Source organism: Neopsephotus bourkii, unplaced genomic scaffold (assembly GCF_033783945.1).
Source record: "Neopsephotus bourkii isolate Nb327-2 ecotype Australia unplaced genomic scaffold, CSIRO-AGI_Nbou_v1 NB_369, whole genome shotgun sequence".
In the NCBI taxonomy this organism is placed as follows: Eukaryota; Metazoa; Chordata; class Aves; order Psittaciformes; family Psittacidae; genus Neopsephotus; species Neopsephotus bourkii.
Genome location: NW_026900875.1, coordinates 2,003,102 through 2,018,097, shown reverse-complemented (window position 1 = coordinate 2,018,097; position 14,996 = coordinate 2,003,102). Strand labels below are relative to the sequence as shown.

The 14,996-nt window shown below is 40.3% G+C and overlaps 1 protein-coding gene across 6 annotated transcripts in view; it reads right to left on the bottom strand.

Moving 5' to 3' along the window:
- LOC133209908 (lipoma-preferred partner homolog) overlaps positions 1 to 14,996 on the bottom strand; it is a 313,797-nt gene that overhangs the window by 30,741 nt on the left and 268,060 nt on the right. For all 6 annotated transcript variants that reach the window (XM_061348850.1, XM_061348844.1, XM_061348846.1 and 3 more), the window contains one exon: positions 14,451 to 14,620. In XM_061348850.1, the coding sequence (XP_061204834.1) occupies positions 14,451 to 14,620 (170 nt within the window). The remainder of the gene's footprint in view (positions 1 to 14,450; positions 14,621 to 14,996) is intronic.

Here is a 14,996-nt window from a genome sequence, read left to right as displayed (position 1 = left end):
CTTCAAATGCATGCCCTGCTCTTCCTCCTTGCTTCTCACTCCTTTGTTTATAAATGTTGAAGTATGAGCTAAACCTTGACTGCTGTCACAGTCCTGAAGTCATGCTGATTCCAGTTTTAAGGGTGAGAGCAGGAATATGATCCATCCACCATTTGTGCAGGAACAAACTCCCTTGCACACAAAGATATTTGTTTCCCAACACCCTGCCTCACTTCATACACCAATGCTCACCTCCCCTCAGCACAAAGGAAAAAAAAAAAAGAAAGAAAGAAGGAAGAAAGGAAACAAATATCTTCCTCTGCCACCACATACAAGCATCCACATGCACAAATATTTTGGAAAAATTGAAGAATCCGTAGGTGGAAGGGTTAGTGCCAGATTTTTAAAATTATTAAACATTATGTACAGAGAAAACATAATGAGCTCCTACGGGAAGTAGAAAAAATTCCCCATGAATGAGGGGAAAATGGATAACCACTCCTAGGATTGCCACTGGTGAATTATTCAATAATCACTCCCCAGCAGATGGAATATATTTATCCACCCCATTGGAGCACATTTTGCAATTTATTTACACTGCTTTAAAATATGATTATTTATTTAAAAAATAAACAAGGTATCCACAAGGGAAAAGTGAAGGAAACACAAGCTTAAAGGGTAGAAAAAAAGCATGGGTTTAGCTTTTCAGTTTATCTTACAGAATTTCCACTCAAATTCACTTGAATCTTCCTTACTTATCTTCTGCTTTAAAATACATGAAAAATCTTTAATGAAGCAAGCCTAGATTCCTCACATAATCAAGAGGATCACTTTATAAGATGGAGTTTATGCTTCTTACACTTTCATTAGCTACATTGTCTTGGGTACCAGAAGTCTTATTGACCTCCCATTAATATCACAGAAAACATTCAAATCAGGATCAGTGACAGCAGACCCGTACGTTAGAATAATTTGATTTACAGAATCAGATTCCTTGGCTAATCTAGAGGGGACTCTACATCTGTGGCCCACCAAATAGCACTTAGCCTTGCCATTTCATTAGCTACTTATTCTGAAAGACAAAGGGTGCCATTTAGCAAAAACTGAAAGTGAAAAATGCAGCATTCAGTACCATGTAAGTGCATGAGTATACTGCCTGCTCCCAAAATCAAAATAGTAATTGTGAGCAAAAGGCTTTGCCCACTTAACTGCAAAGTGTGGTACTGGTAACTCCAGAGCAATTTGGACAAACCAGAGGAAAGGTCCATGAAAGGATGAAATACATTTTCCAGGCAAATGCCAAATTGTTTCAGACCAAACTCAGGCTTCCAGATTCTTCCAGTGGAAGTCTGTGTGTATGTACAGATATATATTGGGCATGGAAGGCTGCACAGAAACCATTACCTTTAGCCAATTGGGCACAGATGCTTTCGGAAGCCGGAAGCCACCTGGGAGAGGAGAGGTCAAGAGGCTGATCCCACAGCATAACACATTTGCATACTTCTCCCATGCAAAAGAAAAAAAACCCAGCCCAAAACCACAGTCCCTTTACCAAAGACAAGACTAGTTGTTATTGGTAAAACCTCTTCACAGTTAGCTTTTCAATAATCCATGGTGATTTTCTTTAAGAGAAAGTGAAATTTATTTATAGATATCAAACGTATGAGAGGCCCATGGAGAAAGCACCATGAATGTCTACTGGAGGGCAACTTTCAAGAGTGACTAAAGAATAAGATTACTTAGTCATAGGAGTTCAAGTCTCATTGTCAAGAGTAGGTTAGCAACCCCAAAATCATCAAGTTTTTCAGTCATGCGCTTTCAAAAATGTATATTCAATATATTATATAAACAAGGTGTGTATGTGTATATATATATACACACACCTTGTTATATAAACAAGGTATATATTATATATCTTGTTTACCTTCCCAGACTAAGAAAATCTGCAATTAAAATGGATCAAAGATACATATTTTATAAAATCACAAAAAAAAACCCAAACCCCAAACCCCAACCAAAATTTGCTAGGCTAAAATCCAACTGCAGGCATGGCTGTCAATACTTTACCAGGTAGCTAGTGCAGTAAATGGGCTATTTCATAAATAAACTGGTATAGTGAATGCTATACATCAAAATACTACTACTTAAAAGAGTTCAGATTGAGGAGAGAAAATCAATGTGTTCTACTTGCTAGGAAAAGGCTCAAACATAAGCAAGTCCTCTCTTGAACTGGGAGGGCTTCACTTTCCAGTAAGAAAGCTAAACTGACCTCTAAAATCTCAACATTCTAAAAGAGTAAAAGCAAGTTCACTGCATATTATTCCTGGAAAGGTAGAGACCAGGTTTCAAAAATTGCTTCCCTCCCAGTAATTTAACACATGATTACAGACACAAGTACAGATGTGCACTTCTCAGCTGGGATATGGCCATTACAGGCAAGGGAGTAAAATACTCCTCTAGCCCTCCTGAGAAGGCAAACTGGAAATGTCAAACACCTCATGTGGAGTTATGCACTCATTTATTTTAAAGACAGACGGGATTAAATACATCTACATAAAGGAAAGAAAAAGTGTTTAAACAACAATAAAAAAAGATTTAGTGGTATTAATAAAGAACTCCCTTAAAGCAGCATGTCACCATTAAAGTAATTAATAGGGCATGCAAGATTTCAGTGGAAAGTGAGCAGTGCTCACATTAGAGCCTTTTAAGTTTTCATATGACCTCAAGACAGACTACAGCATTTATGTACAAAACTACCCTCTAAACCAGAGATGGGGGCATTCAAGTCTATAAAAAAAGTGATCTTAAAATTTAACTGATATGGTCTAAGTCTAAAATGCAAAGGTTAAGGGAATATTAGAAGGGCAATAATTCTATCTGATTAAACTTTTATCCAAAGTGACAATAAAATGTTCAAAATGAATTAAGGATTTTATTAAGAGATGCAGAAGCTCTATAAAAGAGTTTGAAATCTAAGTAGCACAAAGAAGAGGTTTATGATTTTTTATTTTTTTTTTATTGTATGGATGGAGGTGATATTGCTATAAAACTTTAGTCTTACTGCCATGCCAAAGTGAAAGTAAACCTGTCAGAAGCACTAGGGAAATCAGGACTGCTTTCTTTTCTTTCTATGTTGCAAGGGGCTCTTTCCAGCATAGAACTGAGAATATGCACATTCTGTGTATGGTTTTGATACTATTGATAACAGACACATGCATACAAGGTTATGTGCTGGTGATTCACCTGGACTTCTGCTGGTTGTGATAACACCAAGGTTGTAAATACAGGCAAGTTACGTGGACTATTCCAAATGAGTACTGAGCAAAAATTGGTGCTATGCTACCAGGCACTCAAGAACATTTCAACCTTTCCAAAATGGAATTAACTACTTCAGGACCATTTCAGATATTTTAGTTGTTTAGTAATACCTTTCTGTAATAAGAGAATCACAAGAATTTCTGAGCCCTTGAACAAATGCATTTCACTACCTTAGAGTGACTAAGACAGCCATAAATCTGTGGAAGAGGATGAAATACTTCTGTGAAAACTATTGCTAAAAGCAGAGCATATATTACTCAGAGCAGAGCTCAGCTCCATCAGGGCAGTTTAGGCTCAGTAGCATTTGCCAGCCATCACTTAGGCCATCACTATTTTTTCCTTCTGCCTTGCTGCTGCTAAATGCTGGAAACTTGGTTGCCTTGGTGATGGCTGCAGTGCTTGTGGCAGATGCACTGGAAGACATCTTGCAAAGTGGTTTGGCTTTTCTGGGAACTCTTGAGCCGTTTGCGTGTTGGCAGGACTGTTGCAGTTGCCACAGTAGCTATTCCATGACCTTCCAACCCACCAATGCCAACAGCAGGGACAACCTGGCCCCCAACCTGTCCCACTCACACACTATGTCCTCCACTCAAGGACCCAGGGCTCAGCCTCTCTCCCTTCCCACAAAGTCCCATCATGTATTACAGCTGCCACTACTTGCTGCTAAGAAGGGAGCCCAAAAGGCAGCTGCAGGGATGCCCATATCCTTCTTTTGCCTCACGCAACCCATGAGAAAAGCACAGCTCCTAAGAGGAGCAACCAACTGCGAATTGCCAGGGAGACTAGCATGTCAAACAAATATTTTTCTTTTCACAACAGAACATAAATATTTGGCAGCACATTTAATTTAAAAAGTCTAGAAGTTACTCAAATAGAGTGGGGAACATTGCTATAATGTTCATTTGCTTCCTAAAATATGACCAGTCACAGATGGCTTGCTGTAGGAAATATTAAATAAATTTCTAAAAGTGTTGTCTGGCTTTAACACAGACTACATTTACACAGATACCTCACTTGGTGGAATGCCAAGATGGTGTATTGGTTCAAACACGTCCTTAAACAAAAAACTATGTTGTCAGGAACTAATGGAATATTCATACTTAAAATCCCAATCCCTGATAATATCTGGAAGTTAATTTACATTTCAACACTGTTTCCTTCCCTCCTCCCCCTATCTACGTTACCCTTCACAAGCAAGGGAAAATATCCAGGTTTGGACAGTAACAACTTTTAGGTTTTTGGGCAACATATCCATTATTTGTTTAGATTTTCAGAGTAATCTGAAAAAATACCTAAATGAAGAGCATTAGGTAACATGAGCATCTGAAAACAACAGAAGGCCACTTAGTGCTAGACTCAAAAGGAATGATGTAAATACAATGAGCCACAGCATTAAACTGTTACATGTTAGCCAACTAACTTCAGCAAGAGAATAAAAATCAAAACTATATAAAGATCTTTTCCAGTCCTCAGCATCTGCAGAAGCAGATTCCTACAGTGCCTGCAGAAGCCTCCTGAATTTGTGCTTTATACCTGAAATCAAAGATGTCACAAAGGTTCTTGGTTTGTTCCCCAACCCTCCCTCCCCCTAAAGCTCCATTTTTTACAACAAAAGCCTTTGGAAATATGGGCATGCAGCACAAAGATTGCCAGCAGTTTCTGATTCCCTGCACTTAGTGCACTGCCTCAGAGAGTTGCATGGTAAATCTGCTTTGAGAGTTACAGCATCAGGTTGCTGTGAGAAACCCACATGGTGCTTCTACGTCAAACAATTGTCAGGAAACAGCAGCCAGGGAAAAGCTGGGGCAATGCTGTGCAAATCTCATCACTTACTTTAAACCACACAGACATCCCTCCAGCTCTAAGCTCACCAACGTGCATGATGCCATCGCTGCCTCAACTGATATGGATAGTCCTCAGGGATGGGAGCAAACACAGGGACCACAGGTCTTGCTGGCAACATTAACTAACACGCTCTCTGCTCCTGTGAAAGCTGCTAGCTACCAGAGCACAATAATTTCTTGTTCCCAGCAAATGCTACAGTACCAGAGTTGAGCTATAATCTGGTTTTCCTTCTGCCCAGAATACCCCAGTGGATGATTTACATTTTCTGTCAATATTTTACTTGGCCCACAGCTTTATAATCAACACAGCTGAGAAAAAACAACATACTTGCAATTTGCTTTGACCTTCCATGAGCACCAAACACTCACCATACTCTTAGAATCAATAAACGTTTTCTCCTGTCATCATTCATGCTTGTTGCGCTTTCCCTAAACCGGCATGATTTTGTTTTTTTTTCTGATCAGAAATCTACCAAGCCCAGTGAGGTTTGTGCGTGTGTGTGGTGGCAAGTTAAACAGTTTCCTCTACTGCAAACAAGCGCTGCAAGCAAACGGCTGTCCTGGAATGAAGAAACAGAGACAGGACGCTAGAGGGAGGATCGACTCACAGACTGAGCTTTTGCCAGATCAGATTCCTTGGAGTATGGCTTCACCAAGGAGACAGCTGAACCGGCATGCTGCAAAAGCTTCCTGGCACATGAGCTTAGCAAATTGCTGTCTGGACGAAAGTAAGAGGGCATCTGGAATCACAGGGCAAATGAGACAAGATTTTCTGTTCTCTGAAAGGCTGCTAAGGGCAAATGATACCTGCTAAATCCAAACACACACCCCTTCCAGGACAGATTCAACTCTGTTACTGGCCTGTCTCCTAGCCTGGCTGCAAGGCCTATGTTTTACCAGCAGTTCTGCTAGCATAGGAAGAGTCGTGCAAAGTAATCAAAAGGATTTACTAAGAGTATTAACCTCATATTTACTTCAGTAAGACCTGATTTTTGCACCTCTGGACACTACGCAGCACTTTCACATCACTGCGTTACAAAGGACAGAGAAAACTCAATAATACATGGATCTGGCAGAAACACACACCTAAATTACAGGCCCTGTTTCAAATAAATCACAGCCTTCCTAAAATAATGGTCTTCAGCAGGCTGAATTGACAAATAACTATGCAGGGTTAACAAGCAAACAATAGGACTTCATGGAAGGGAACATTGTCATGGTACCTCCCACCTTCCCAGGATATCCAAAAGTCCTCAGCTTTCAGGTGCTCTTCATATTCATACCCAGTCCCTAAACAGCAGTGGTTCAAGGAGGGAAAGAAAAGTAAGGTAGCTCCTTCACTGAAGATCTTTGCAGGCTAAACTGCAACTAGGCAGAATACTGGGACATGGAAAACCTGAGCTGTACACTGCAGGCTGTTTGTGATCCTGGGCAGGTCACTTGAGCTCAGAAGAGGAGGAAGTAGGACTGGAAAAGATCCCTATAAATGTTCTGCCCTTGCTTACAGAAGGCTTGACTAGATCTCTACTGTTCTTCACAGATGTTTGCTCCACCTGTCCTTGAAGGCTTCCAGCAATGGAAATCCGTGCCCTAAAACTGCATTTAATCATATTGGGGTCAGTTCTCTATCTGCAATATATGGAGGCAATGCCACTGCTTGCTGCTGTCCATCAGGAAGGTTTCAGAGGCAGAGGGTATATTGCCTGTCATTCACTGACACACCACAGTAAGAGCTTATTACAGTAGGATCTCTAGATGCTACTCAGGTAGCAAAGGCTGAAAGCAGCAAATGGTTTGCTGAGAAGGTGGTGAAGTACAATTGAAAGAAGAGCAGAGATGAATGGCTACAAACACTAGATGTGGCTTAGCATCTAACACCCATCTATACTTGACCACAAATTATGAAGACTTTCCAGCTGCTACAAAGATGCTGGTGCATAAGACTTCATTCTTTCCTTGCAAGCTGTTTCTGCTAGTTTTTAAGAGGCAGAGAAGAGCTGGGCTACCTTCAAAAGGAAAATCTCCATGCACAGATTGATGTCATTGCTATCCCCTCTATTGTGGTGTGCTGCATAAGCAGATATATAGCCAGGGCCCATAAAATCCTAGCTAAAATCCCACTGGTCCTGCAGAAAGGGAGACTATTTTCTACCCAAGAATATACAGTTGGTCAGTGGAATTCACCATCTGAGGCAAGGAATTAAGCTGATCCTTCACAATATCATCTTATTTGAGTTACACAAAGAATTACCCCCACAGTTTCCATTGTACAGTTTTTCTAGATTATACATGTCAAATCAATGCTTCATATAATCAATATGAAAAATGCATCTAATTATAAAAGTGCAAGGCAGAGACAAGACAATGCAACTTGTTATGGCTGCCAACACATGCAGGATGAAAAATCTGGATTCTAGCAAGCCATCACAAAAGCCTTGTGCATGTCCAGGTGTAGAGGAGGAGTCTTCATTTAATGGCACATTCTTAGAGATAGACAATACAGAGAAGTGGGAAATGATCCATCCATTCATCCCAAGCGAAATTTCCAAGCTACCAAGACATCCCTGAACTAGTTAATCAGCAATTCATGCCCGATTTTCCAACACAGAAATACCTATTAAGTTGCTGCCCAACACTACAGCAACCTTTCCAAAAACATCTCCCTCATAACATTACTATCATTGCAGCATCAAGATGCTTTACTTCCACAGTCCATAGCTGGTCTTCCTGTGAAGCAACACTCTGCTCAGCTTTCCAGAAAGTCAGTTACACTGTGGCTTGATGCTCTGCCTATCTACTTCAACATCAATCAGCTGCATTCACAACAGTCAGCACCATGAAGGCCAACAGCTACTGTAGATTGAAAATAGGGTGCCCTACACTTTTAATTTCATCAAGTGACTTGTGCCAGTTAACCAACCACATGCTGCTGCACTGAGAAAAGCATAATTTCATCCTCTTAAGTTCCCCTCAGCAGATGTGTGTGTGTGGCCTCAAAGAATCCTCTGTCAAGGTGAGTCCAGTGCAACTCTTGGCAGGGCTCACGCTTTCATGTCTTCAAAGCTGTAAGAAAAAAATCCAGCTCTTTGGTTTGTAGACTTCTTGACCTGTCCTCGTTGGACAGCAAGAAGAATTGACCTTGTCCTCTTTTGATACAAGCCTCTGAGTCGCCACAGAGGAGTTCCAATATAGCATAGTTGATCATCTCATGGTATGCTTTCTCCCCTTTCTTTCTAATTCCAGTATATAGAAGGGAGGTTATTGACCCCAGTCCCCCTGCAAAGGAACCTTTTCCTCCTGTCTAGTGACAAAATCAGAGGCATGATGCGTCCCCTATAACAGCTGGTAGGCCACTGAAGAAAAAAGATGCAGGCTTCAAGAGGGGCAGCTGAGTTCAGCATTCATCTCAGTTCTGACAGAAGCTGCTTCATTGACATATTTTCTCACACACACACGTTTTCGTACCTCTTAGACTCGGACTCCTGGAAGTTCCAGGTGCAGCTTATGCAACAGCATCCCATCCTCCTCTGTTTTATCCCCTGATTGCACAAGACCATTTATCACTCAAAGCAGTAATGCTGAGCTTATGGCTACCACTCCTCCAGCTTGCATCTGTATTTTTTGTACCAACAGTTGCTGGGTGGTATTAATAAAAAGGTCTGTTACACTCTTAAGGGATTTATTCATTTTTTTTCATAAGTTTTACCAGGAATGACAGGCTTTTTTTTCCCGAAGTTTCCTAGACTAGCAAAATTATCACAGCTAGTAATGAATAGGATTAAAATATGCGTTTATCAAACCAAAAATCTGGACCTGTTTTGTGTCTGCTATTCCCACAGACACCTTTTGTTGTAGGTAAGAAATATCCAGGGCAGGAGCCTACTGCTGCATCTCTCTACTACGGCAGCAGAGACTTAGTGCTTTTAGATCCATGGGTCACACAGGTTCAGCTCCCTGCTGCTGATGACTCATGCAGGAGCGACAAACTAAAACTAGCAACACCAGCTTTTTTCTAGGAGAGCACTGAGGAAGAGCATTGATCTCAATGAAGTATTTCGAGGGCAGAAAAATTCCACCACGTAAAGAGTGCGTGACTTCTCTTTACTTTATTTTATATTTTTGTTCCAGTTGTCATTTTGAATTCAAACTCTTTGGAAAGGAGGCATAATAGTCTTAATGATCCCATTGAGCAGTTTAAATTCAAATTGTGGAACACTCACAATACCATGCTGGCAGCACTTTCCATAAATTACTCTCAAATTCAATACGTTGCTTGACAAAAACAAGAATAAAGGGCTTTTTACTTTAAAAAGAAGAAAACTTGTATCATAAAAAAAAAATCTTTAAATTATAGTTTCTCTTTTCTGGTCCAATTTAAGTTGTTACATGGTTGCTAAATTAGTGCTGTAATCTCTGCTTACAAATTGCAGAATTATTTTTAAAAATAGAAGTAATTTTACTGCAGGGATCAACCTTACACTTTAAACCACATGTGCTGGAGGTAGCTGCTCTTGCACAGCTTTCAAACAACCATACTCACGCGCGTACATGGGGTGAGGTTTACAGTACCAGTTGCAATGAAGCTGATAGCAGTTTTGCCAGAGATTTCAATGAGAACAAATTGAGTTAACACCAACATTTCAGAATGATAGCAAATTTAAGCTTTCTGAGGGTGCACCATGGTACCAAAGGCTGTAGTTGCACCATCTCCTAAAACATCAGCCTTTCTCTTGTGTTCTGGTCTGATCTATCTTCTATAGAACTACAGACTCTGATAGGCCAGAAAGTTAGAAGTTAGTCAAAGAGAGATCTGTCTTGAAGATCTGTTTGTTTTGTTGGTTTTTTTTTTCCTCACAAAACAAATCATCAGAGGGAAAAATATGGAGCACTATGACCCCAAATTTAAATCTGGGGAACAGCAGTGATCACGGCACAATTCTTCCCCCTTTAAGCACTTCCACAGCTTTATTACTATGGAAAGATGAATCTTATCCTGCAAAATCTTTGTGAGTAATCTTTGGGTTCATGTTCTCTGTATCTTCCAGTGTGCAGCAGAAAAAGGAAACCTCAATCCCTGGGTCTCCATAGGGCACTGCAGAGCATACCCACTATCATCCCCCACTCTAGCTAGAGTGTTTCTTTCCTTCAATTGCTCATCATTTGTAGCCCACCACTTCTCCCATCTGCCTTTCATCTGTCCCTGGCTATTTCTGCTTTGCTTGGTTAGCTATTTCTGCTTTCTCATCCCCTTCCCTGTCACACCATGGTCCTACCCTGGGGCCCAGCGGTGGGTCACATCAATTTGGACATGACAGAAGAAACCCTCAGAGGCCAGGATCTTGCTGTTTTCTGCGCTAACTGCTGATACTCGGCACCTATCAGCCCTCAGCTCAGGGAGTTTATCTCCAGCTTCCAACCACCAGACTGCCAGGAAAGGGGATGAAGAATGGAGGAAAATTTCCACATTCCAGAGAAAGTCATCTGGACATCAAAAAACATCCCATTCACAAAACAGCAGCATCACTCTTGCCAGACTGGTGTGTCTGGTTAGCCTTGTGTTCAGTCCTTATGATAATACAGTATTTGGAAAGCAGACAGCTGGCACCGCTTTAACATCTTGCTCTTCAATCTTTTATAACAACAGTTCTACAGATATTATTCTTAACCTTTTCTCTGCACCAAGTCCAGCACTAAAATCTCTTTGGCTACTTAGAGGAAGCAAATCGAATGTTTTTTTGTCAGTAATTTGCCCTGTAAGGGTGGGGAAAAGTATACTGCTAACATACTGCAGACACAGCATTCATCACGTGTACAGCAGTACACTGGTTACACTGGAAACCCTATCATATTCATTTCAGATGTTGCTTGACTGTCGTAATGACTAAGAGACATCTGTATCCTATTAACACTTTATTTTTTACAGTTGCCTTTAATTCATCAGAAGTGTCTTAATGGAGAAGACTGGTACTCTTTTAGAAATAACATCAATAATGAAAGAATCCTTGGATGCAGAGAAAAACCAGCAAACACACTGGCAACAGAACTCACTGCATTCGTAAGTTGTAACAGGAAATGATAGCGACTAGCTTTTGGGTGAGGGGAATTTTGTGTGAAATAAATTAACTCTGGTACTCAAATTCCCATTAGGAAATATGTGTGTGTATATATATACATATATATATATATGAAAATATACATGAAATATATATGTATATTTAAGCAGTGATTGATGTCCTTAAATGTTAATTCAGACTTTTGGAGAATTTCATCTCAGCTGGGTTACTGATAAATAAAACCAGAAACAACCAAAAAAGCCCAAAACAAACCAAACAAACAAACAAAAAAAAAAAACACCAAAAAAAAAAAGCAAACAACCCTTCTGCAAGCTATTTAGGCTTGGTATTGACTAACCAGTAATTAAATACAGCTCTTTGCAGTAATCTTAATTATGGCTTCACTCCACCACAACTAAGAAGAGCCACATAATAAACTGAGAAGATTAGCCAATTCCAACTGTTGAAAAATGTGTATTTTTATTTTTGTGCACAGTTTTTCTGTGCATAAGAACACAAGTCACACAAAGGAATCATAAAAAAAAATAATTAAACCAAAGTATTCATGAATTTACGTATGAATTTATGTCATGACTAGGCAAATACTATAGTTCATTTTCCTTATATAAAGGAAGCAGCTTGGCCTAACAGCTTGCATAATAGGTCAAGAGTTTGGGACTTGGGGAAATGCGGATGTGTGCTAGAAATCAGTGTGAATTAGGTAGACCAGTAAACAAGCTTCATTAAATTACTCAGACTTATACCAGCTGACAATTCTCTTTTCTCAGCTCACCATAGCCATGGATTAGCTGTGCAATCTTGGTCTAATAACACAGGCTCCATCTTTCATGGGAATTCAGGTCCACAGGAATCTGTCTGGTTTCTTTGGTTTCACTGATCTACAGAACTAGGGCTTCAAGTGTCCAAGTCACTTTCTGATAACGGGATTTGAGGAAGCTCAAAGAAAAAATAAAATTCAGAGGCCACAATTCAGAAAAATCCTTACGCACAGGCTCGATTTTAAGCAGGTCGTTAACTCTCATTGACTTCAGCATGACAGCATCACACATCTAAACGCAAAAGTATTCTTATTGTGCCTCAGCAATTTAAGGGCCCCCAATCCATTTGCAAGAAAACTTGCAAGCCTAGTTCAGGCCCTCAGCGTACTTAGGCTCTTATCATCCTACTGAAGCTAATGCAGACCTCATTTCTTCAAAAAATCAATGAGACCTACGCTCTATGACACAAACTCCTCAGGCCTAAAGCCAATAGCATGGCAGATGCCTAGATCCCTTTTAGGGCTGGCTTTCAGCACAGCAGAGATCCTGAGCTTTCTGAAGGGTACTGAGACTTAGGATCCCAGTGCTTGTTTCTTCCACATGTAAGAGTTTAATGTGTGCTTGGGTGGTGGTTTTGTTTTTTTGTTGGGTTTTTTTTCCCTCCCTTTGCTACATGAGACTGCCAGATTCCTGCTCTCTATATCCCCTTCACAGTACCAGCTGTCCAGCTACACATGCATAGCCCCATCAGCATTGCCATCCTTTCCCCTGCATGTGCAGCAGCAGATGGATCCAGACGTGTTTAGGTTAAGTCCATAACCGTAAGTTTTTTTGTGGACTGCATGGATAAACATTTAAAGGCCCCTTCTGTTTATGTAAAAAGAAAGCTATTAAACATTTACTCTTTTCTCTGTACTTAGAGCTGCAAAGCCCTATCACACAATGTACAAACATGTATGCAACCAGGCAATTACCATTCCTTTATCCCTTAAATAGGTAGAAGATAAATTTGAAAGAAAACAAGGAACAGAATCCTTCTCCCTTTCCTTTTTGTATCCTTTTATCTTTCAGTGTAGGAAGTTTACTGAACCCTTGCCAACAATTCACTCAGGCTAATGAAGTGTATAAGTAATGGGATTAAATAATCTTAAACCATTAGTATAGTGGCTAATGCAGATGTTTTCCGAAACTAAAGCAGATGAGTGGTGAAGAATGCGTGCTTGATTTAGAAAAAGAGGAAAAGACACTATCAATCTGCAAGCAGACAAACTCAATTCCAGCCTCAAGTCAGTGAAATGTTAATTCCAGTTATATAAAGTTGCTCCAATCATACTATGAATGAACCTTCATGAAGTCTGCAGTGCTTTGCACGTGGTCCAACTTGCTATGAAATTAACCTTAAATTTTTTAGAGTGAAATCATTTTAGTGAAAACAAAAATGGAACTGGTTTAAAAGGTACATATTCCATCAAAAGATCATTTAGTTTTTAAAAGCCAATTAAAAAAGGCCATGTATCACTGCCATTGTACATATTTCATCAAAGGCTCTGGAGAAACAGAAGGAATAATGGGATACTGGTGGCATTTTCAGACATACCTATTATTGCTTTAGCTACTATCAGAATGACAGAAAAGTCAAGAAAGGCAGTAATTTTTATTTTCAGAAGTGCAAATCCAATTCTGGAACTGTCTCAGGCCCAGTGTTTATAAAAAGAACTGTGAATTGGAGATTTAGAGAGAGAGATATCAACACTTTAAGAATGTTTCAGTGCTTTTCTTATTCTAAGTTACAATTGTTATCCCTATATACTGTATGCTAAGGTCACACCAAGGTAAGGCCTCAGGCATGTTTCTTTAATTTGCAACTCTGTGACTGGTTCCAACTAGCTCTTACTGGAGCCTCTTAAAAGGTGCAGCTCCTCAGAGCAACTGTTAATTGTTCGCTTTAAAAGCTTGTCGGAGGCATGAAATGAAATTTGAGGGTAAGGTAAGCGTGAAAATATATCCAATCCAAAGACCCTTAGTTCAGTAGAAAGACTTCCATCAAACAATGCAGAAGTCTTGATTTTTAGAAGTTTCAATGCTATCTTGCATCTCACCTCCTTAATACTAGTCAGTACCATAGCCTGTAAGCATTTTGTTTTGAGGTTTCTCAATACAGAAAGCTTCTGAAAGCAACACGTATGCTTAAGATCACTATGTAGTCTGTTCCTTATTACAGAGCTCAAATAATTACAAAAAGCACCTTTTCCCCCTGCTTTGGACATTTCTGAGACAGGTTAGACCAGGAAATAAAACTCACCCAGGGAACTGAAAAGATCAGCATTCTTCTGAAGAGCATGGAAAAAGTGATGCCAATGGTACTGCCATGGGATTGTGAGGTTTTAATGATAAGGCAACTGTATGGCAGTAAAAGAAATCAATGTTTCCAATGTCTGTGTGTTAAAATCATGGCGCAAACAAGAATGGATACTTACAATATAGCAGGGCTCACAGTAGGCTTTCTTCTCCACTGCATAGAAAGGCTGACCCCTCAGCTTGCTGTTGCACTTCATGCAGGTGAAGCACTCCACGTGGAAGACCTGGTCCATGGCTGTGCAGCCAGTCCCTTCTCCAACAACATTCTCTCCACAGCGGGCACAGCGGCCTGTCACCAAAGGGAAAGGACATAAGTCAAAACAAGCTCCTGGTCTCAGCTGCAGAGAAGGTACTCCCACATGCCTTTGCCACCCAATTGGTAAGTGGGACAGAGAAGTTCAGTCAACAGAAGAGCAATTTGTACCACTGCTGGCAAAGATCCAGTGCTACTGAAGGTCACTCTGGTGCTGGACCACATGAAAAGATCTAGAAAGGTTTGAAACTGGCTCCCAAGCCTGCACTAATACCAGTTCTACTGCTGCTGATAGCCAGTGATTATCATATGAAGTCTGAGCCTCAAATGCAAACCATTCAGCTATCATCTAACCAAGCTATCTAGTCATCCTCAGCTCCTCAGATGGGATAAACCTGTGCCTAAAGCCTTG